We start from the raw sequence: 26,787 nt of genomic DNA, 5'->3' as shown, positions 1-26,787 counted from the left end.
AATAGTAGGTAGATGACTTAATGATAATTTTGAGAATAAGCAATAGCAAGAATAAAAAAACACTATATGTACAAATAAAAATAAAACACATTAAATATACTACTAGACCTAGTACATCATAATGAGCACCTACAAGTTGTTATCAATCAACTAATATTAGAAAATAATATCATAAATATGTCTTTTGAATTTATTAATATTCTATTAACAACATTATTGTTTTACATAATTTATCGGTAGTTAAGTTACAGTTTCAAGTCAATAATACCTATTTGTTTTGCAACACAATAGTGTATTATAACAATAGTTATATTAAAATCAATTGAAATATCACCATCAGTTTGATGTAATTTAACATAATATAAAAATTAATTATGTTTTAGGCATATTAAATTTTATATTAAAATATTATTTTCTGATAAAAGTTGTCTGACTGAACCATCATACCTTACATGAACTCTCACTACTGAATTCATTAATTACATTCAAACGACAAATCAAATCTTACTCAAGTGTTAAATATATACTAATCATACATGCACCCAAACTAACAGCTAGGCAAGTGACTATTATTCCACAATATTACATGACAAATTTATTTAATTGACATACATTGACGTGTATCGCATAAATACATAACTTATTTAATAATAAACTTATGCATAAACAAAACATAAAGATTTAAGACTAGTAAAAGCTTAACGAAAAAGTATCATTTTTTTTTATAAGAATTTGAATACATAGATATAGGCAGAGATTTCTTTGACTTAAAAAAATTATTACAATTCATATTGTGATTCTAACAATTTTAATAATTAAAATGATGTACAATGTTTTTATTCTCAATATTTAAATAAGCTATAAATTTAACAAAAAAAAAAAAAAAAAATTATAAATATATATACAAATCCATAAAACAATTTCAAAACAATAACTTATAATATTTCAACACTGTAAAAAAAAAAACAATGTTGTTATTAAAAAAAAGCTTAAATATAATAATAAAAAATTAAAAAAAGGAGTATGCTCTATTTTAATTGGGTGCATCGATCAACAACTAAAATATACTTTATACAGGCACCTTTTGAGTAATATGGAAAAAAGTAATCATAGCGTTGATTATTTTTTTTTCTGTTGGTAACAGTTGACAGTAAAATTGTCATTGTTTTGTTTAATTTAAATCATTATGTAGTTAGGCTTGTACTTATTAGCATTAATAAAATCATTTATTAATGTATTAGTTTCTGAGGTTGAAAGTATACACAATAGGCATATTGAACATTATTTTTGTCACAATTCAAACGTATACCTTAATTTCTTTCAACGTTTATTAAAAAAGGAGCATTTACAACTTATCATGAATTTGAGACCCATTTACAAAATAACTTCTACGCGCTACTATTGTGCAGTAGCTCCATAGACCATATATTTTATAACTACATTAAAACCTCAAACATAGACATTAATTATTGTATAAGTAAAAAACTAATAGATATTTTGTACATACATCTACACTTAAAAACTTATATAAATAACTCATGAAAAAATTTGTAAACCGTTTGATCGGCTATACAAAAACAGTCGCTTATTAGTAATATAACACGGTCACAGTGACAATTACGGTGTATATATACATGATGGATTTGATACATCAACACTTATTATATATAAATAAAATTTTCGTATTCGTTTATTGAAGGTTCTTCTTCTTGATTGTGATGTTCAGTCCAAATCGTCTGCACCTAATAACAGGTCAGGAAAACCATTAATTTAACTGCAGAAAAATTGAAATCGTCATATTGTTTTCACTGCAATAACTATCGCGAGCAAGCACGTAGTTAAGGTTTTATTTTTAGTTATATTTTAAACAAAATTTTTGTTTTTCATTTTTTTACATGATTGGTGTACAAAACCTTTTATTTTTAATTTTAAAAGTTTCTGGAAAGAAGTTCAAATTCCAAACTCCACGGACACTCTAACCTTGAATATGTACTTGATCGTGAATCATATAATTGTTGTAAATTTAATGTATTAGAAAATTACGCGACAATAAATACCATTTAACTTGCATAATATGTAGTAAAAATATCGTCTTTTAAGATACCGTAGCGCTGTCTAGTAGGAAATTACTAGGATAAAGTTTTAAAAATAACTGTAAAGTGGACACTATCTACCACTTGATCAATACCACAATAATTTGTAGTATGGAAACAGAGTTTGTGAGGATATGAATCTATTAAAAGTGGTGACTAAACTAAAATCTTTAAAGAAAATTAAAGAATAATAAATACGTATTATCAATGCCAAATAATTGCAATATCTAATTAGATGAAATAATTTTTTTTCAAATTTATTTAGTACAGGTTTAGGTAATATTTTAGGTTTTTTTTATTGTATTATTTAATATTATTGGATTGAGTTGTAGTTTTTATAAAAAACGCTTTAGTATGGATAATACCATTGAATATAATACATAGTACTATAAATTTGACGATTTTATAATAATTCCGAGACATATTGGTTTGGATTTGCGCGTCACATACAGAGCTGTGCATTATATTGACCATCATAATATGGTTTCGTTTGCTTGGATAGTGTTCATTTTATTTTTAAAGGGATACATCACTGTTTATGTTTTTGAATTTAATTCAGTTTAACTTATGATTTTTTTTTTTACAGTATCTCAACTATACTTGTAATTATAGTTCTAATGAAATTCATATTATTAATTTTTCATAATTTAGTATTATTAATATATTTGACTATTTTTTAATCAGCACATTCATAATATTATGAAAATTTAATTATAATATAAAAATGAAGTTATTAAAGATACTGGAAAGTGGAAAACCAACACTGATTAGCTATTGCAATGCAAGCAAATAGAACGATTATATACCTATTAATAAACTATTATGCCTAATACAATATGCATAATACACTATAAAAAAAATTATATCTAAACTCACTTGTTTCGACTTATAATTAGGATTCCTTTTAATGAGAAAAATGTAGTCACTATTGACCGGCCAACAACATTGCACGTTCAATGGTATGTCATCATGATGGAGTTTGCGTTGGTATTCTTCGGATTTCGATAACTAATTAAAAATAATGAAATTTAATATTTGTCGTCAAAATCTCAATCACGTAATGAGTATTTACCTCGTACAAAGAAAACTGTTCGACTTGTTCTTTGCTATTATAACAATTTAGTAATATTCTGATCAACTCGTCGACGGTCGTACGTTCAGATATCAATAAACTCTTATACTTGGACTAATAGAAATAGAAACATATTATTAATATGGTTAAGGTAAAAGTTCGAAGTAAAAAAAAAATGTCAAACTTACCCCCGGCATTAATTCGCCATCATAAACTTTCACAAGGCCACCTTTTTTGGATTGCAAGCAAAACCTTAAACAAATAATAAAACGTACATGTTAAATTTGGTTTATAATAATAATAAAAAAATAAAACTCAACAAACCATAATGCGTGGAATTACTAAACCAATATTGGATACAAAGAATTTTAAATGTTAAAAAGAAAATATGCAAAGAATATGCAGCACATATTTAAACGAAAATTTCGAGTAAAAACACTGTAAATTTTATGTGAAAGGAAAATAGTTGTATAATGATGCGTAACTATTATCAAGGAATATGAATAACATAAAAGATAAAAAATATTTAATACCAACATGTTATTATGAGACTCTACGAAAATAACAAACTAGAAATATGATGATAAATGAATTATTAATATTATTATAACACACCTCGATTCTCCTCTGGGGTGGCATGACTGTAACACGGCAGGACATGATTCGTTATCCAGGACGAATACAGTTCTGAGTCCTGAATAAAAAATTAAATATAATCATTGCAATGACATTACACGTTATAATTTAAGAACTAAAACGTGAATTGTAATGTATTAACGTACCTATTTTTCTGAGATTTATTTCCATGGTCATGAAAAACAAATTTGGATCTCTGTGACGCATTCGGTATTTGTTGAGTAGAATAGATATCACTTCACTGCAAGTCGTCGAATAAGCCAGTCCAAGTGTTTTGTACTCGAGATCGGAACGCAAACACTTTGTGTACACTTTAATTGTATCCTATAAGCATTATATTGTATTATTAATGTATTAATATAACTCCATAAATAAGCGTCACGAAAAAAATTGATTAGATTGAGTAAATATATTATACATTAATTACCTAACTATATTATTTGTCTTTTATTGGTTTACACGGGGGTACCTATCATTTTAAAGTTAAAAAAAATTTAAGTATTCAAAAAAAAATATAAGATAGACGTTGCGATAAATGCCTATAAAAACGACTATTATAGTATTTAAAATTGTCTTTATAAATGAGTGCAGTGATTTACCAACCATGCTTACCTAATTTTTTTTTTTAATAATTAATTTACTCAAATTTTAGTTTTAAGAATTTTTAAGTATACCTACTTAAAACCATAATATTTTTAAATATATTTTAATGAAAATTGTTAAAATGATTTTTTTTTTTAAACATTAATGTGTATAAATCGAAATTCAAACGAATAGTTTCTGAGTACCTAATAACTTTAATTTTATAATTATTAAGTTTAATGAATTTAAATTTTCAAACATAAAAATCAAAAGTATGTTTTTTTTTTATTTAAGAAACTTTTAAAAACTTACAACTGGATTTGAAATGTTCAGCGACGTTACACTTGAACATCTACTAGACATTGGCTCATGGTTGAAAGAACTTGCTGTAGACACAATGCTAAGCGTGTCGGCACATTTTGCTCGGTGCACGTGTTTCAACATGGTTGCTTTTTTTGGATCCTTTTATCTTTTTTCACCGTCCAATATAAACCAACTCGAATAACAAATCGTTTAAAACCTGAAAAAACAGAGTGTTCTTATTAATATATGACCGACAATTTATTAACTAAAATTAATTTTCCTAAAGTTATATTCTACGGAACAAAACAGAAAAACTATAATTAAATTAAACCGGTATACCACACATGACACTCTCAGTTACAAATTATACCTACCTAATTAAATTATGAAAAAATAAGCAAAGTTATAAATCCTCATTAAAACCAAGATTACACATCGATGTTAAAAAACAATTTATTTTCAACAAATATCCTTATAGTTTTATAAATTATATCAATTATTTGGTTAAAAATACTAAAAATGATGTCATATCAACAATAATAAATACCAAATTTTTAACTTTGGGATGGAAAACACAATATAAATACGTTTAGGATTAGGAAGACGCGTCTAACCTTCATTTGTTGTATGAAAACATGGCACTGTAGAAGCTATGATGATGTTAAAATCACTAAATCGTCATAGACAGATAGATAAGAATTATATTATATTTTTTGTTTTTTTAATCAGTTGTAAGAAAATTAGAGGATTAAGTTATCGAACTTTTTAAAACGTTTTAGCACAGATAATGTTTTCTTCTAAAAACGGTGAAAATTTGGTGATTTTATAAAACAATTACCAGACACGTTGATTTTTAATCGTGCAAAATTATTTTAATTAGCAAAAAACATAAAAACACTTAAAATGTACATGAGCGTAACATTTAGAGCAACGCGTACTGGTGACCATTACATGGTTTTGCTTGTCTGGGTCATTTAAGGAGTTCAACGTATGCAATAAAGCATTATATGTTTGGCTGCCTATATCATGCCCGTCTTCAAGCACATCTTCATTTAACATTAGGTAATGATATTTAAAAGAAAATATTAAATAATTTACAAAATAATGGCAATATTCATTAACAAAAATCCAAAATATGTTACAAAATGTAATTATATAGTATTCCTGTAAATCCGTCTAGAATGGTGCGTTATCATCGGACAATGCGTGGGTATTATGCAGTCGTAAATATTAGTTACGAAACAAAATATTTAAACGAGATAGATGAGAACTTTTTCTGGGCGATCAACGTGTTGCCTACTTTTTTTGTCATCAAATATACATCCAATGCATTGCGTAATAACACTAATTTAAACTATTCGATGACATTAGATGATATATGCATAAAAAAAATTAATGTTTTTATTGCACAGTTTACAGATAGTTACAGGCAAAAAATGTCGTTATTCTACCACCTACAACAATTTAACTTATTTTTACGGTGAAATCAACATTCAGTTAATTTTCAAGCCGTTTTCGCGCACAATATTTATTATTAGGGTTTGATACTTCTGCATTTGCATATATATATTTTTTTTTTTGGAGTAGCTATAGATTATTCTAAATAATATGTACATTTTTTATACAAAATTCTGAAATTAAATACAAAATTTAAATGCATATTTTCGCATTATTGGTTATATTTTGCGAAAAGAACATAATTGAAAATATGTTAATATAATAGTGTATTTTTTGCATTTTAATATTGTAATACATGTAAATATTATCAGTCAATATCATGCTTGGATAACGTTTTGTGGAAAATTATTTCTAAAATAAATTATTTTTACTTAAAGTCTATTTGTCGATTAATAAATCACATTTCTATCGAAAAACATATAATAATAAACTTAATGATGTCTAGATTCTATTACGAACGAAGAATTTAAAAAATCAGTACGTGGTTAACATCGAAAATTAGGAACAATGAACTACCAGCTATTTATCTACAGTCTACACATATATATTTTTTTACTTTGTTGTTTTATTTTAACTAAAATATCAAATAATAATCGTATTAATACATAAGTATCAGAGTTAGGTTATTGAAAACAATCATTATACATTTATAAATTATAAATTATTATACATTTTAATTTATTTCTCGTATTTAAACATTTTTATATTATGTATTATAGGTTTTTTATTTATTATATACCTATCAATAAACTACAACGTAACAGTAACACTAACGTAAAACAAAGAACTTATTTTCACGCATAACTCACTTTTAGTCACTCGTCAAACGCTTTTTATTCGTTTCTCTAAAAATAACGTGCATTAGTCACCAGCCTTCGAAATTTACTACATTTAATATTTATTGTTCTCATTAAAAGACCACAGTTTACCTCAACGCATTTCCGAAACATTTGAAATATCAACATAATGGATTATTATACCTACTAATGATAACACTTTTGTTTATGCTATCTTTAAAACTAATTGAATTGATTTATCTACAGCACCGTCTTGAATTGATAATTTGAGATATGAACACATTTTCGCCTGTTGTTAATTTGTTGTGTGACTGACACACAATACGTATTTCTTGATTGCGATACACATTTTACAGATAACGCTTAACGGTGACCAACGACAATAAACAACGACCGTTCACCTTGGTACTTATTGGCAAAGCGAGATGGGAAATTAGTATTTTGCGCAAATGAGCAATAAAAAAAAAAAAAAAAATAAGGTTTTTAATTTATAATATTTTCGATTTGTAAGCAAAAGATTAGTTAGGTAAAAAAATGAGTTGTAACCATCATCATGTTGTTCATTTGCCTTCTAAAAAAATAACGAACAAAAAACCTATTAATTTATAGAATTTGAGTGTTTTTAACGGGCTATTTACAATTTAGGTACGCAGAAAATACAATATTATTGAATTATTCGTTTACGCTAGCAAAATTATAGATAATGATGTGAAATAAAAAAAAATTATTTCATGAGTAGTCAACACAAATTGAAAAAAAAAACAGCATACCATTATTTATCCTCCAGTATGAATGATGTAAAAATAATAATATATTTATTTAATTTGTTTTGATTTCAATACAGAATTTATTTTATATAATTAATATAATATATAATGTATCTAAATTAAGTAATCAAATATATAAATTCTGTATTGAAAATCAAAACAAATTAAATTTAGTTGATGCTCCCGAAATGAAGTTATTAGTTGTTTCCCACATTTTATAATTTAGCAGAAACTGTCTAAAAATCATATAGGTACCTACCTGGTGAAAAAGACGAATGTATAACCGTGAATTTGTTTCAGAAATAGTGATTATTCAAATACTAAAACTTTCTCGGACCATAATAATATTATTTAAACAATCGACAAGGTCACAAGTTTATTGAATAATATGCAATTATGCGAGAACTGTCCATCGATGTTTTATATAGAAACAATTATAAAAAAATGTTAAGAATGATTCAAATAGAAAAATTAAAATACATTTAATGTCAATTCTTAGTAGTTAACTGGTGATCCTCCGTCCCTAATGTTCTGCGTAAGTGTATAATTACCTACAAAATTATATAGAAATGCATACATATTGTTACAATCTTACAGACCGATCGTTATTAGATAAAAAGTACGATTTTAGAGCTTAATGAAAGATAACAATATTTTTCAAGGCATTTTTATGTCGGGTTTTTGTTAATGCTAATTGCATTTTCAAATACGAATTCGTATATACATATTTTCTTTTTTTTTAAACAATTACTTATAATTTTTTCTTTAAATAATATTTCCAAAAAAGAAAATATATAAGGTGTTTAAAAATGCAGTTATCTTATTTTCATAAAAGGTGTCTTATCTATAACATTTAGGGAGTCGCTTATTCGCTAAGTTTTTTTTATAAATGCGTAAAATTAAACAACATAGAATATTTTACATATTCATAACTCGTTATGTGTTAGTTATACAGAGACATGACGTGCGGATAAAACGTCGTTTAATTTAAATCCGGCCTAGATTTTTTTGAAAGCAATTCGTAGTTGTTTTCGATCTTCGTCAACAATTATAGGTACCGAAAAATCGATGGCGAGACGTCATCGTCTAATATTCTGAGAATATTAGTACCCATGACTCCGGTAGTACAGCGGAAACATAAATAATAATATAATGATCGTATTGGACCCCGACTACTGATTTTTAATTTATTGAAATGTTTTACAGAAATCAGAGTATGCAAAGAATGGTGTTCGATAGAGTGTAATAACATGGTGCGAGGTGTAAGGCATGCGGACGTCGTATTACCACAATACCCGCACACATCGGCTGCAGCTGCTCCCTTTCGCGAGAAACCAAAATGGCAATATGCATTGCAGATGAATGCGACGTGTTGTTTTGGAGAAAAAAGAAATCTGTGTACGCGACCATATTATAACCACACCGCGGTGCAAGGATCATCGCAGGACCCTCTAAACAGTCTTAAACACTGCAGGTGTGTGAGCGGTGTCTGTAAGCCGTCCAAGTCTATATTTATACACGTTCGCGTGTCGTATAAGATGAATGATATACTTCCGATACAAATGCATAGGTTAAGCCACATCATATATTTTTATTTACGTCCACCACTAGAAGAAAAAAAATAAACGAACGAAATAATAATAATAGCTCGAAAAACGAAAACAATTAATACTCGGATAACATCATTTAATATACTCTATTATTAAACAGGTATGTAAAAAACATACATGTGTGGCAATCGTGAGTAATAACGATTTGCAATAAAATGCTATAACTATTTTTTATTTTTTATTTTTGTTGAAATGCGATTTTTTTAATAGTTATAAAAACACTAAACTGTCTAAAAACATATGATTATTAAAACACATACAAGCTAATGCATATATATATATATATATATATAAGTGTGTATTTACACACTTCACACATAAATAGACATTTCCGGTGTTTAAAAGAAAAATCCTTACAAACATATTAGTAATTACGCGTATCATTATATTGTTATTTGTTATTATTATTATTATTATTATTATTATTATGATTTATTAAAACCATACGTGTGCGTGTAACGTGTGTAATATGTATAAATAAAAAATACAAATATAACTGCAGTATTATATATATTATGATAAAAAAATGTAAGGATTAATATTTTTATATACCTAAACATTACATATTATTTTAATATCTTAGTTTGATAAACTAATTCGTTTTTATTTTATATAATTACATAGAGATGATTAAGGGTTATTTACGGTCGGAAAAAAAAGAATTAAAAATAAATTCCGACACTCGCTACTAATGTGTTCTTTTTCTTTCTATACACCGTCGTCCGTCACGAGGAAAATACAAAAAATAACTCTCACGCGTAATAATAATAACAATAATAATGTTAGTATAATGGTCGAGAAATAACTCATTACCTACGAGCGGTAGTCGAACGAAAAGGGTCGGATGAAAAGGTGACGCGCGGATGAGAAGATCGTGATTTACCGACTTGGAGAAGCGTCGGCGGCTGATGGGATAACGCAGATTTCGACAGTTTAGGAGGTACACATAATAAAATACACACTATGTTTCAAAATATATTATTCTTTTATCGTTTTTGAGTGTATAATTTATTATAGTCTTCATGTGACATAAAACCTCTCGCACAAGAAGGGTTGTACGTCGAGTTCGAGGATCTATATACAGAGTGATTCAACAAGTATGACCATCTATATATATTTTTTCCTTTAAAAATAATTTATTAATAGTCTTTTGGAATTTTTAAACATATAAAAGGTCTAAATTTTCCAGTTTTTAAATTTTTATACCACTAAAAGAGCGTATTGTGGGAAATTTTTAAATTTTAACTTGTCAAAATGAAAATTTAAACGAGTAGTTTTTGAGTTATTTAATTTTATATGATAACAGTTTCATGATAATGATTAATGAATAATAGAAGATGAGAGCAATTTAAATATTTTACTGATTAATATTATTATAATTTATAAAAATGACCCTAATATAAATCCAATATTACAATAGCTACGAAATTTTTGTAAAACCATATTTAAGGATTATTATCCTTGGATAGTATAAACATTGTGATAACTGAATTTTTGTTCAATTTTTGAATTTGGTAGGTACGTTAACATTTTCAAAACAATTATTCACTAAATAATTTACAGTAAAGGGTAGAAAGGTTTTCTAAGAAAAAACAGAAGTTTGTATCACCATCTATGTGACGCTTCTTTAGAATTACATTAAATCTCAAGCATTTGAAAATATAGTCTATATTTATAATTCAAAAATCAGAATTTGAATAAATTCATTAATAGAGGAAAAATGAAGGTGAGAATATTGGGTAAATCATTCTGTATATTACTATAAAATGACTACCTCTACGGCTCAACCCTTTAACTGGCTGCAGGTAAATAATTTATGGAATGGCGTTTCAGGTATTACTACAGAAGTCGATGAAAGATACGCCATATGCTCTACGACTACTAAATGCGTACAAAGAGTTTATTGTTTTTTTATATTATTAAATTAAGCGTCAACAAAAGACAAACAAACACAAGCAGCAATCAGTATATTATACAGTATTTAAGAGCAGTTTTTTTCGATTTGTCCCGAAAACTGTTTACGATGTTTTTTAGACACACACACGCGCACGCGCATGTACTTTTATATTACGACGATAATAATTATAATATTATGTACGGTGTATAAAAAAACAGTAGACGTCAGAAAAATGCGATTTTGTTGTAGAGGCGTATTTTTTTCAACAATAAGATGACCATCATTGTCCTGTCCTAGATATATTAAAACACCGCATATTTATTTTGCTGTCATTTCAATATTCATTAATACGATGATCGGATTCTAACAATATTCTGTTAACGGTCAAACAAACAACACAATTCGATTATACGACTTGGAATTTTAAAACCACAATCCAATACGCAACAAACAAAATAAAATACGTATGAAAACGTTGTATATATGCTATTATATAATATATTTATTGTGTGCAGGATGCATTCTCGTATTGTATTTATGGTCATCGATCAATTCGATGCCTAGCTGTCCGTTTTGAAACGTGTGCATACGATTAAAAGTAAAATCACGTTATACCAGAATCTGATTGATAATTCAATACACCGTTGACCGTAGATTGTACACTAACTTGTACTGTACATGTGTTTTAGTTGTAAAACGCAAAATTACAAGATATTTGGTCAACTAGGAATGACATAAACATAATACTCATAATAATTAATAAGACATAATGGATTTACGACCAGAGTTATTGACTACTATTTTATACAAAAAGAAATACAATATTTTTAAATGATCAAACTATCTAAGCACATTTTTTTAATAATAATTTCTAAATTAAATACAGTGTTCACATTTTGGTTATATTTGTATTTGTTTATTACGTATTTATGCACGAATATCGAAATATAATTTCACTAAACATTTTCACGGTCATGATCTGATTTATATGAATTTAATATGAGTACTTCTTGTTTGTAGTATTCACTATATTCATAAATGTCTATACACAGAAAGCACATAACATTAAAAAATATTATACAGCTTATTATCAATATACATATAAGCATTTCTCTAATGGACAAGTTTTTATCTACATAAATCCACGTACCTTAGGCTTAGATTAGGAATTCGTTCTCTTGTCTACATAGACGATTACATTACATAGAATATTGGTCATATTATATTTATCGAGTAGCGGATTACTTTATCAGAGCGTGACACATCATCGTTGTCATATAGCAATGAAGTGGGCTTATGTTATTCATCCGTTGCGATAGAATAATATTCTCGAAAACGATTTCAAGAAACGAATCAGAAATTTAAGACGAGCAACATTTTAATGTGGCATTTATATATATAAGAAGTATTGAATGTTCGTAAGTCGTAAGTACGTTATCGACAATCGACAAACCATTTATGGAAACATGTATCTATATTCTATTTAATAATACATTACATACAAATACGAATGAACTATAGTGAACGCTTAGTGAACGCTAATCTGTTTGTTTACAAAGTTTTAATTAAATTGTCGTTTCGAAATCTTTTTTGTCACGTGTCATCGACGTTTGTGTTATATTTTTCATCGCACATTTACAAGTATATTGTACTGCTTGAGTTTTTTTCTTCATATTTAAGAAAATATTATGCATGTCGAAACTGTATATGTTATAAGAGGCGTAGGTGCATTTATTTGTTAATGGACATGCCGACATGTAGGGTTTGATAAAAAATCCAGTTACTAAAAGAGCTCTTGACTTTTAAGTTTTAGAGCAAAGACGTTCAATTTTCGGTGAATGTGTGCTCTGATAAGAATTTTTCACAATGTGTACTACCAGAAATGACTGAACTACATCCTTTTAATTTAATCAACAGTGTTTGAAAAACCTAAAAATCGTTCATTTCAAACATACAATTAAAACAATGTAAAAACAATAATAAAAAAAAAAGTGCTTCAATCGACCACTTATCCGTGTTATAATCGAAAAACGTTTACTATCCAACGCATAAATTTTATACAGAGAGTAGGGCATAGTAGGCTATATAGTTACTTTATAATAATATTTCGTAACCTATTCATAAGAACTATATTCAAAATACATATAAGAGAAAATAGAAGAGAGTCATTCGGGAAAAAAGTCTCATCATGCTGATAGTGTGTGTTGGAGGGGCGAATATCCGAAATAAAAAAGACAGAAAGGCGATAATCAAGATTTTTCTACTGTTGTATTTCGTGAAAGAGTTTCACAAATCCATTCACATAATAAATGTACATAGCGCCACTGTGGGATAATAGAATTGAATAGAGGTATACGGGGTGTTTAAAGAATGTTCGAAACAGAATGGATACGCGCACACATCATCAGACAGTTCCAGATTTCTTGAACGTCTTGTAGTGTATACACATTACACACTGCCTAATACACCGTCGACGGACGACCTTCACATACTCTTCCTGCAGCCCCGTCTAAACAACGGTATCACACACACGGTGGTATTATTATTATTATTATTATTATTATTATTATTCGAGAAAATATTTCACTACAATAATAACGCATATATATTATAGTATGCCCAAACCTTGAGATACTTTATAGTTTATACACATTGCTTGTCGCCACTGTCCGGTACACAACAATATAATTTTATATTAGGTATATCATAATATATAGGTATCTGGTGCATCTCGATGCTGTTGCGGTTTTGGGCGGGTATATAATATTATACGTATAAACTTATGCGGTCTACACATGTGATTCCTATTACGCCGACGCCATCCCAGTGGTCAACATTATACATTTATACACACATGTATACGATTTACGAGCCATACAATATGTATAGTAATAATAATGATAATTATTATTTGTCGTTAGACATTATTATTATGATCACACGATCATCATATCCATGCATCGTCGCGACGACTAGTACTCGTACAAAATTCTACACCCGACCGCAAATATGTCTTTGCGTGTAATGCAGTACCCGTGTAAGTACAACATTGATAATAATAATAACGACACATCGATGAATGGAAAAATACACTCACCGTAGCCCATATTGGTAAAAAACAAAAAAAAAAAAATCAGAATAGAAGATAAAGGAACTTGTTACGTATTGAAAACCGATGCTCCTGAGATTTTTCGTCACACTCACCAAATTCTTTTTCCGTCCATTTATTAATACATTATAGGCACAGATATATAATAATAGCGACATAACACAACACAATATAATATAATAATAATATCACATCCTTTCGTTTTTCTCGGTCGACACGGCCGCGCCTAGACGTATATAATAATAGTACGTAAAGCGTGTATATTATATATTTACAGCGTACTTTGCGTCGAATTGCCGCTAGCGGGCGGAAAGCCGACGCACTTTATCACACGACAACGACGACGACCGCGACGTCGCGGTCAACGATAATGTAATATTATCATTTTATTTTCCCACCGATGACGGAGGAGTCGTTTAGTTATTTCTATTGTTTTAATGAAAAATATATATATATATATATATATATATAACCCCGCTCACGCGTGTAAAATATGCTATTATTATAGGCGTATAATATTGCACGTGGTATTTCAGACTTTTTACAAACTTTGAAAATAATGTTTTCGTAAAAGTGAACGGAACACCAAAAAACCAGCTATTTTGTTTTAAAAAGAACAGTGACTATTGGGGGAAAATTTACACAACTCTAGCCAATGTATTTCTAGTTTTAAATTCATTGTAAATTGCAAAATACCATTAGTAACACAATACGTAAAATCCTTAGTTATAACATGATGTAAGCTAAATGCTAATACACCACGAGATTTATCATCACCCGAAACTTCTGTCACGGTTTTTCATAAATACCTATCACCACACCAACACGGCGCCTGTACTTTTAAAATACGCGTGCAAATTAATCTCATGACTGAATTTCGAAAAATTATAAAAAAAAAAGAATTAAAATAAAATAAACAGTTATTTGTTTATAAGTACTCTTAAAAGTACTGTTAACAGAAAATCTTTTTCTTCATAATCGACATGAGATCGCATTTTACACGATCGTTTGTATAATCGTATGGAAAGCATAACAATTCCCTATTTAAATACATTACAAATCAAAATATTATTTCTAAAAAGTTTCGATTTCGAACTTGGGCAACGTGAATGTCCTTCGCGAGTAGTAAAACGCATATTTACATGGTATATTTATGTATACATTGTAACACATTGGTACTTGTTCTGATTTTCGTATTAAACTGGTTTTGCCACAATCGACAATGTTGATATTATAATATAAATTATAATAATATCAATACGTACACGTTTATGTATAAATATAAGTATTTACTATTTACTGAAACTAACGTTGCACGTACCTATTTATGCCAATGAAACGGGGTTATTTCATAACTATTCCCAGTACACCAACATTTATGCGATCGAGTTAAGGCGAATATTTTTACGTCATATGGCCATGCGCTGACAAATAATCATATTTCCTTTCCGTGAACGCGATCATTAACTACTTATATACATATTAGATTCCTTCATTGGAATACCTGCTGCATTACGCACGGTCATCATTTATGAGCTAATTGACGCTTAATCGTTGCGATTTTGTTGAAATAACAAGTAGATACATAATGTTCAATTATTATTATGCAAATATTCCACCAGACAGATCATGCAAGTGCTAGCTGAATCGGGAAAAATAGTTTGCCTTGATTATAAGTTTATAGATACCTAAGTACTTGTTGTTGTTTTTTTTTTTTTTTAATGGTGAAAGCATAAGTAAAGTGATGATTCTCTCCAAAACCATTGCACATCAGGGCGATTATTAACTGGGCCGAGAAAAAACACTGTTTAATAGTCCTATTGTTTATTCAGCCCTAATTTTCTTTCATTTCAGATTGATAAATGAACTCTACTCGATTAAAAAAAAAAGACCCTGATATTCTTAAATTGAATTATAGGTATAAATTTATAACATTTTTAAGGACCATTTGTCCATCAAATATTACCCAACGTACCCCCGGGTGGAAATTCTTATTATCCTCCAAAAATTATATCATAAAACTAACAATTGATAAACACGATTGTTAAGTAAACAAAATATATAATTATTTTTAAATATAGTTAAAATAAAAAATGTATAACCAAATGTATGTAATTTATGACATGAGGTATTAAAAGTTTAAATATATATTAAAATATAATGTAGTCATATAAAATATATTTTATATGCTGAAACATATTATCCATTATTCAGTTAAAACACTGTCAAATAACTCAAGTATTATTTTAAAATATAGAAATAAGGGATGGAACAGTTAGAGAGAGGTAACAAGATTTCAGGGAGCTAAGACCTTTCCAGAAATGTCCATCAATGACACTTATATCTAATAGTACACAATATATATCTACGTAATGTTATTATTGTATAAAATATATATACATATTATATTTAGAATAGTGTATTCTTCCAGTTACTAAATTTGAGCCAAGTTCATAATTATCTTACATGATATTCAAGTATAATTAATTTATAATATTATTCACATATAAAGGTATGTAACACTCTCGATGTAATACTATTATAATAAGAAAAAACGCAGAAAACTTTTAAAATTGTTGTTGTTTAAAAACGTACAATATGTAGGTATACTAAAATTATAATCCGACCATAGTAGCTTTGTAAGGAAAAGTGTATCACATATTATTGTTAATATTCATCTGATGCACGGCTAATGTTTTGTTTCGTGTGAAATGTGAATTGCACACAGATTTCATTTTTAAGTCGTTTCTGAATTAAATATTTAGATCATACGTTTTTTCTTTTGGAAACGAGACGGACCCGGATGTTGCAATTATATATATTTGCATGTACTTTACACGCGTAGATACTAATATGGTACTCATGTCAAATTGACAAACATTTATTATATTATATATTATTTCATACAGTATAGTGTTAAGTGTTACGAAACGCCAAATTGTCATAGTATACATTTTTTCCTTAAATATTCACACCTTAAATGCAAATTGTACTATTGTGCGGTTTCAAAATAGTACAATATGCAGGTACAACATTTTTAAGAATTCCTAAAGACTGATATCTAATAATCAAACGCACAGAGAACTTATATAGTTGCATAATTATTGCATTGTATGGCTATTTTTTTGTGTCTGATTGACATCTAGTTTAAACAAAGAAATGAATAATGGAATTACGGAATTAATATTAATATGTAAACTATGAATATATCTTTAAACACTTACAAAATTTAACACAAGTCGATTTAAAGGTATAAAAATCTTGACCAAAATAAACAGAAAATTAGTTTTTTTTCTAAATCGAATTTCCATACATATATCTGTATTATGATTTATATGGACGTAAATGTACCTATATGTTTCAAAAGTAGAACAGAAATAAATACGAATAAAACGTAACAAAAACAAAATATGCTAAATTAATACTAATATTTACTTTTTTTTTGTTTTATCTAACTAAATATTGGCACTTTTTCAATAAATATTTATTTGAGTACTATTGAATATACCTACTTAATATTAAACTATTGTGAATATCGTAGAAAAAAATGAATTTGATTATATTATTACGATGGCGTTATTATTGTGGGTTGCAAATAGTATTGCATTTAGCAGGTATACTATTAGTTTTAACATATTAAATTTGCTTTTGAGTTGGATACAACATTTTTTTTCTGGCCGATTTCGCTTTTTAATATAAAATAGGTACCTATTAATATTTATGAAATATGCCACTATGCTATTAAATTAGTCGAAACTAAACATAAATAAATAATAATGATACACATAATAGCTAAGTTCAACAAAATATCAGATAAACTCAAACGTGAAAATAATTTTCATTTATAATACGAATACTTAATAAATGAATTAATTACAATACAAAATACGAATTCATACCACATAAAGTTATAACATTATTGATATATTATTTATATCGTGTCCACTGTCTATAAAGCATATCAATATCTATATAATTTTTATAAATAGCAATATTATACTAATATTATACAATGAATAAAATTCACATCCATTAGACATAGGTAACAAATTGTAAGCAAATATTAATAAGACATTATATTTATAAATAATAAAACGTTTCAATATTTTAACAAAAGACGAATATTTTGAGTAATATATTAGGCTTATATTATACATAATTTACCAATAAAACATTAAGTAACTATAGACAAGACATATAGTTTAAGTGCCAAAAATCAATTGTAAAAAGTGCTACTCGTGAATAAAATAAAATAGTAATCCTTCAATTAATTACTTATGTCACTATGCCAAAAAAAAAAACAAATTTTAAATTGTAATTTCCAGTTGGATGATTTTAATTGATAATAATTTAAATTATATCATTATAAATAAAAAAACAAAGTAGTTGTTAAAGACAGTTATAGATGGTTTATAATCTTTTTATACTCCTTATTATATTTCTCTAAACTGGATTGATGATCGATATGCAATTTATAATTTTATATCAAATACGAATAATGGTATACCAAGGTCGTCGTACAACTATACCATAGGTGAATACTACATTAAAATTTACAATATTTGTATAAATTATATTTTTACATAACTATGTGCTAGGAATTTTTCAGTGATTCAGAGGAAATTTTAAAAGTTAATAATTTGCATAACATAATTTATTTAAATTCTTCTTAAGGTTGAAATAATTTACTAAAACTACCATAGGTACACTTGTACTACCTAATAGTAGAGTCGTTTTAAATTGTTAAGGATTAAAATTTAAAAACTTGCTCGATTGAACATGGATCATATCTATAAGGTTATAAATTATAATTTATAACTTATAAATAAATTAAATAGTTCGTTACACTGACTATTAAAAAAAATATGGTAATATATACAATACACCTATTTTTATACGTAGCAGGTAGCTGTCATAAGACAAAACATGGTATAATGAGTAACAAAAAAATATTTTGATATTGTAATAACCTAATTGTAATTCGTAAACATTAAACTCATGACATCATAAAATATAATAGTTTTAATGTACTGCATAATGTTACCAGTAAATTCTTCTGATAAAAAAAATCAAATTATGTCATAAAACTGTACAGAAAAAATCATACATATCCTAAATATTATATAACAACGCGTAGATATACGAAAATAATAATTGATATAATATGTAATTTTAATACAAACAAATGTGAAATAACGTCAAATAATTTTGTAACAAATTCATGAGCACCTAGAAATCATGGTAGATTGCACAAAATGTCTAAGTTTACATAGTAGACACACCTAACCCATAATTTTTTCGAACTGCGCAAACGGAACATCACTATATCGGCTAAGTATCATTTAGTTAATTGTATCCGTTGAAATTATATGTAAACAATAAATTAAACCATACCGTCTACATACAATAATACGTTATTTAGATTACTATTGTATCAATTTATAATATATATGTGAATAATATGTATACTAAATTATATATATAAAATAAGAAAAAATATAATTTTATACAGCTACAGTGAACCCAAAAAACTCAATACATTCTAAAATGAAACTCGACTTTTTTAGAACATTTCAAATAAAAGGCAGTCTCAGTCTCTAATTATGATGTATTTCAAAATTTAGTGTATTTAATTTTCGGTGACAGTGTTTATTATAACTATCCTCTGAAGGATACAATATACTATAAACCACAATATAATGATACAGTTTCCTATTTACATTATATAGTGTATAAAATATAATTACAGTAAATAGTAAATACTGAACATATGCGAATAAAATGCAAATAAATAACTATCATATATTATAATTTATTTTTGAAATAACACTTTATATGTCTACAGAGTATTAATATTTTTCTAAAAAATAATATAATATAATTTTGCAAACAGTAATTTATTAGTTTTACCTGTATGACGACGGAGTCTCGATCATCACAATTTTACGACTGTAACCGTAGGAACACTTAGCCTAGGTGCAGGTGTATTTGTGTATTGTTCTGACGTTCAGATGGTTCAGTAATCCAAATTCATTGGCTATGACCTCAACCTCACAATACAAATGGAGATTTTTGCACGCACTAGTGTACACGGCGATACCAAAATACACTACAAAAAACAAAAACAAATTTTTTTTTTTAAAGTTGTATTTTTTTTGTCAACAAATTGCATGTAAAAAACACAATGGGCATTATGAGTACTTAAATGGCTAAATTTTACTTTAAAAATACAATGGAACTTTCATTTTTGCAATAATGATTTTTGCATGAAAAACACCGGCTTGGCTATACTGGAGGAGTGCTGAACATGTATTATTTTTTGCTAAAGTATAAAATATTCGTCGAACAATATTTTTGGTGATGAATTTTAGACGCATATGACAAACAAGCCTTCAAACAGTTATTTTATTCACCCGGACGTTATTTATTACCCCTGTATTGTGTGCAAATGTTTATAAATCAATAATAATATTCTTTGTTGAATACTAATACGCATGGTGCATATATTATTATCAAGTTGTTATCAAAAACTATAAAATCGCGTCGACAACAATATGTGATAATATCACGTACTCAATATACTTACAGTTTTATTACAAGTGAAAACATTTGTACGATTATATCAATACATAATATATTATTATGCCACACACAATAAATCTAGTGGTGCCTACTTGACAGTTTCAATCCGTGTTGAACATTTATAATATATGCAGTATACTAGCTATATCATTACTCGTACAAGGTGAAATAAAACGAGAGTTCAAAGATGTGGTTTTTACCAGCCAATATTAAAAAATACAAATATGTTATTTTACTTTCTACTAAGAATAAAATAGGAAATAAGCTAAAATAAAATGTCGATAAAAAAAAAAAAGGAAGAAAACAATATTGTCATATCATATATATAACATGAAATCCTTTAGGGTTGCCTAAATATAATGTAATTTAACAGGCATATAAAGAACGTTTCGCCTTCGCCATAAATTTCTAGGTATCCAGGACATCTGATCGACATTTTTTCATCACTGTTGACAATTAATATGGACAGGTAGTTCAATAGTTGTATGTTGTATGTATTACCGGTAACACCACATAATATATATACTATAGTGTACACGATATTGATAATATTAATATATTATACATTGTATATACGAGTAATAGGTAAAATAATAATAATGTTATATATGTCACCCGCGATATACCAAGGACAGCATCTGTACTGAACCGGATCATGCAATCATTTTAAAGCATTGCTCTTGTCCTTTTGTGTGTTTATAAATATAAAATAAAAACAAGGGATACACGGATATAGGTGCACGCGTACTGCAACATTATATTATACATTATATGTACATACGCCCATTACGATATCCGGTATTTTATAATTTTAGTTTCGAGTTGCGCTCACATTTTTTACACACTAATGGGTGCACTTCCCCTTTACGGACACGCACCACTGATTAAACCGAATCGGAAGTAATGTAGGGGTTTCAAAACACAAACGCTCTTAATTGGTCATATTATACCCGTGTTAAATGACGTGCCGACATTAGATACGGATTTATACTATAATATACGGACAACTATCAATGGTACATCCAACCACAGCTAGTGGTGGTTTCACGGTCATGTGCGAAAAAATTAAACACCGAACATATCCTGCGTGTATTATATAATGTAATATTAATATCACAGTAAACGATTTATTGAAAAAACTTGTCAATAAGAAAATAATTGATATTGTTAAAATAAATGAATACAAATCGAAATAATGACAAACATGAATTTTAATAATTTAGTTACTATAATTCAAAGCCAAAATATAAAGTTTTATAGGTATTTATTTTTGATAAATAAATTTTATCAAAATTCACAATACAGTTGTTACTAACATTTTTTTAGTATTAATTTTAACATAGAAGCAGTAAAATTAAAAAAAAAAATTAAAACATACACGTAATTCATTAATCATAATTCATAAGTATCGACATTAAAGAGGTCACTTTATAGATTACGGAAAAAGTACACAATTTTATTTAATCATATACTATAGTTGGAAATTTTTATTATTATGCCAATAAACATAGAAATTATATAAAATTAAATTATACAAATACTTGAGGTTGTCAAGTTTATTTAAATTTTGTTAATACTATCTAAATATATATTTTTGTGATTGGTCATCTTAAAAACAGAAATTATTTAAATCAATTGATATTGAATAAAAAAAAAAAATAAACAACATTAATTATCTTTGTAAAGTAATAACATAGCTATTATTAAATGATTGAAGTTTGAAAATATTAATTTTTTTTATGATGCACTCTTGTAAATAAAAAACATCTTTATGTAAAACACTTCTACAAATATCCCACGTCCTTAATATTTTTTATCTAAATAGTTTTTAGTGTTTTTACGTTACAAAGTGCAGCATGTAAATATTCAGTGGTATGTTAATCTTAAAAGATATCATGTATGTGTAAACCAGATGCATAAGATGTCTAAAATGTTGTTAACACTTGCTAGTATTGATATTATTATTGTATATATTATTAAAAGATCAAAGAAAAATCCATTAAAACTAAAACATACAAAATATTACGATATCATTATTAAATACAATGGTTTGAATGTTTGATTATCAAATTTATTTGAATAATAATTCACGTTCTTAGGTTAGGTTAGGCTCGTAGTTGTACGTATAACACACAGAAACAATTAAAATATAAATATAGTAGTCAAATATAGTCGTAATCGTTGACCCTTGTCATGATAAAATATATTTTTTTTTTTTGGTATTATTACAACATGATTAGCCAAATACTGTTTTTAATGGATATTCTAATATTAAAAATTAACATGTAGTTATACATGAAAAATACCAGATGAATTGTTTTCTTTTGAATTTTAATAACAATAAAATGTGTATGGGTGTAAAAAAATCTTGTATTTAAACCTTAAACACACTTTACACGCGACAGTTGAGATGTTTGACAAGCGATTTACCGAAAACCACAAACAAATACATACGTATTAAGTGTACCCACCTAAATGCGTCTCTTTTCCAGAAACATTAAAAATAAAAATAAAAGTTATTCCTAAACAACGATTGTGTACCTAGTTTAAATAAATGACAACCAGCGGGGAGTAATAAGGATTTTCCGGTTACACAGACCAGCAGCCGGAACACAACGCCCTTGTGTTTCAGCTTCAATAAAGATTTCAGGACTAAAACACCAGCTGCTACTGGCTTCAATTAATACAATCAGTGATCTAACAAAATACTCGTATACAGGGTGTCCTATAAATATTTAAAAATTAATAACGGCGACCGGATGATGAAACTGTAATATCCCACTACGCGTACCAAACCTTATAGAGGATCACTGTGGGACATTCTGTACAGATACTCTATGTTAAATATAATAGTTTGAAGCTATTAAAATATTATAAATAATAATAACTCACGACGCTTAATGTGTATATAATATAAAAAAAGTTCTCTATATATCATGCGATATAGTAGTAGGTATGGCGTTTTAAATTAAAAAATTAAAAAAAGTAAAAATGGCCCGGTAAACAATATAGTTAATAATTGTTATTATCGTTTATTATTTATTTACTGTTTTCATTTTTGTAGTATAATAGTATTAAATTATAGTTTATTACGTATATTATAATTTTTATTATATTATACATATTATTTAGAATTATTATTTATAAATACGAATATTTATATATTTTAAATGATACATAATAATATTATAAAGTATAATATATACCTTTTCAAGCATAACGTTTGTTGATATTTAAATATTTACACCACAAAGCGTGTTCAATTTTAATAACTCGGAACAAAATCTGTGAACAGTGAACACCATTATGCGATTCTACACATTTTGAACTTCACGACTTTAACAATATCAGTTCTACTAAGATTTTTCAATTGAATAAAATTAAAAAAACTTAATTAACGCGTATAACATACATGAGAAATAGGTTAAAATAAATAACAATTATAATAGCTCACTTTCATACTAATTTAAATGTTGTTTTCGCAAGCTAATTGATTATGGAGCCATTTTTTAACTAACACTACAAAGTATTTTTTAAGTTACTATCACTATGAATTATTAAAATAAACGCTGCTAGTTGCTACGTTTGTTCTAAAAATATAATCGTAAAATTAAACGTTTTTGAAATAGACACATAATTTATTAAAATACCTGATTATTGTAAACAGCTTTAATACGATTATTGCATTAATATTTTGACAGAAAAATATATATCAATATAGGAGAAAAGCACATGGGTGTATAAAATCATCGGTTATTACATCCCACGGACTTCTAACCCAATAGGTAAACGTGGGTAGCAAATGTCTATGAAACTTATACAGTTATATGTATTGGTAATTTGGACCAAATAAACAAATATATTTAATAACTTAAGAATACACATAATAATTATTATGAAAGAAAAAAAATATTTTTATGTTAAGTAATATTTAAATATCTAAAAAAATATATAGAATAACAATATCACTATGATTTAAATGATATTACAAAATTATATGGTCAAAAAATATATATAATTATGTATTATATATTTATTTAGAAATCACAACACAAAATAAATATTATTTTAATTATGAATACTTAGTTCTTATACCCATAAATATAATAATAAAATTAACTAAAATGAGAAATAAATTACATTTTCTTATTTTAATCACAGGAATGTTTATTTTATTTTTAAAATTAGGTACATGTAACTAAATGAAGAATATTTTGTAAAAAAAAAAATATGTTATTTTACTCATAAAATGTATGGAATTTCCAAATTTTTAGTACTTATTAAATACTTGAATTTAGGAAAAAATAACACATGATAATCGCACTGTTTAGCTAAATTTAATAATTTTAAAATATTAACAGAATAATTATTATACTCTTAATATGATAATGTTATTGTTAATTGAACATGTGTAAGCAAACGCATTTTTAAAAATTGTAAAAAAAATAATAATAAAATAAAATTAATTCAGTTTCCACTGATATTATGACGTAACGGGTATTTAAAGTCATTTTTAATGAACAACAAAGATAATATCCAAAGCAACAGATGTTTCGTTAATTTCTAGTTAATTAAAACCACGAGCACAGTGAAGTACATTATAATATGAATAATATGATGTACTGCCCACACAACAATCAAACGTGCGTAGTTACTAGTTATTCATCGAACCATTTCGTAAAAGCAATGAAGCATAATATTATACTATATTACGGCACAATTTTTAGCGACTGCCGACTGGTAATATTGATAATAGTAATTCCTATAAATGTCTATAAATAAATATTTATAATGTATTATAAACTTTCATCACAATAATAGAATAATATAATTATTATTATACACTGTGCCTGTGCGTGTATGTATTGTACATAATAGTACGATGTGTACCCGTGTAGACGGAATGAAAATACTCCAAACACAATTGCTCACATTCTTCACAAGGCCGTAAGTGTACAGCACTAATACGAAAAAAATTACCCAGGAATCCGGCGTAAAAAACTAGTTGACCATATGGGGGGTTTTCACGGCCCGGTGATCCCGAAAAGAATTTTCACTGTTATTTAGTGTAACAACGTTTATTTATTTATTAATTTTTTTTTTTTTGACGCATCATACACTCGACATGGAATGTGGGAAAATAGATTTTTTGATATACCATTTTCATCACGCCGGAACCTATGTACCAACACAAAATATGACGGAGGACAAAATTTATTATATTTAGCGAATCTTTTGTCAAAGGACTCATTTTTTTAACTTTTTTAAATGGATACATACATTTTTAATTTCTCGTATCAAAGCAGAATATTTTCTGAAGTATTCCAGAATGTAAGAATTTTGAACTAGTAGCTTATGAGTAATAAATATTTAAAAATTAGCCAACAAGATCTTCACTAATCTATAATTGCCTGTTAGTCCAAAATTTGATTTTTATAAATCGAAATACTCCGGATAATATTCTGTTTCGGACAAATGAAAACTTAAAGTAATATATTATATTATTAAAAAATAATAATAATAAATAAATAAATAAATAAATAATGAGTGTTTGATAAAAATGATCGACCTCTTATTATATTATTAAAATATATTATTATGTACAGTAGGACGTTGCAGTATAGACGTTCGAAAAAAAATGCATTTACGTCTCATTGTGCGAGAATATTATCGTCTCGGGGGCGGCGAAAAATGCAATGCACATGAATAACAATATCGGTAGTCATTACCTGCGGGGCTGGCGACGGATTTCGGTCGGGCACGGTGAAACGTCGCTGGCTCGAAAAAAACGTGTAAGTACTCGAAGCGCCCGGGGCCGGTGCGGCGGAGACAGCAGCGGCGGAGACGAAACCGCGACGACGACAACGAACGCGAACGGACG

The 26,787-nt window shown here is 27.3% G+C and overlaps 1 protein-coding gene across 1 annotated transcript; it reads right to left on the bottom strand.

The window, feature by feature from the left end:
• Positions 1-976: 976 nt before the first annotated feature.
• Positions 977-26,787, bottom strand: LOC112603951. Its single transcript, XM_025352782.1, has 9 exons — positions 26,636-26,787; positions 20,235-20,433; positions 4,696-4,903; positions 3,948-4,125; positions 3,781-3,859; positions 3,354-3,417; positions 3,166-3,279; positions 2,970-3,101; positions 977-1,742 (listed from the first exon to the last, which is right to left on the bottom strand). Exons 3-9 carry the CDS (start codon positions 4,825-4,827, stop codon positions 1,662-1,664), a joined length of 780 nt encoding a protein of 259 aa, XP_025208567.1. The 5' UTR covers positions 4,828-4,903; positions 20,235-20,433; positions 26,636-26,787; the 3' UTR covers positions 977-1,661.

The sequence above is a fragment of the Melanaphis sacchari genome, unplaced genomic scaffold, assembly GCF_002803265.2.
Source record: "Melanaphis sacchari strain LSU unplaced genomic scaffold, SCAv2.0 Contig116_pilon_pilon, whole genome shotgun sequence".
In the NCBI taxonomy this organism is placed as follows: domain Eukaryota; kingdom Metazoa; phylum Arthropoda; class Insecta; order Hemiptera; family Aphididae; genus Melanaphis; species Melanaphis sacchari.
Note: the sequence above shows the minus strand (reverse complement) of the source record. Positions and strands in the feature narration are given on the sequence as shown.

Coding starts and splice junctions, on each gene's coding strand:
- LOC112603951 (XM_025352782.1), bottom strand. CDS start 4,827: ATGTTGAAACACGTGCACCGAGCAAAATGTGCCGACACGCTTAGCATT. Junction 4,126..4,695: donor TGAACATTTCAAATCCAGTT/GTAAGTTTTTAA, acceptor TAATGCTTATAG/GATACAATTAAAGTGTACAC. Junction 3,418..3,780: donor CACCCCAGAGGAGAATCGAG/GTGTGTTATAAT, acceptor TATTTGTTTAAG/GTTTTGCTTGCAATCCAAAA.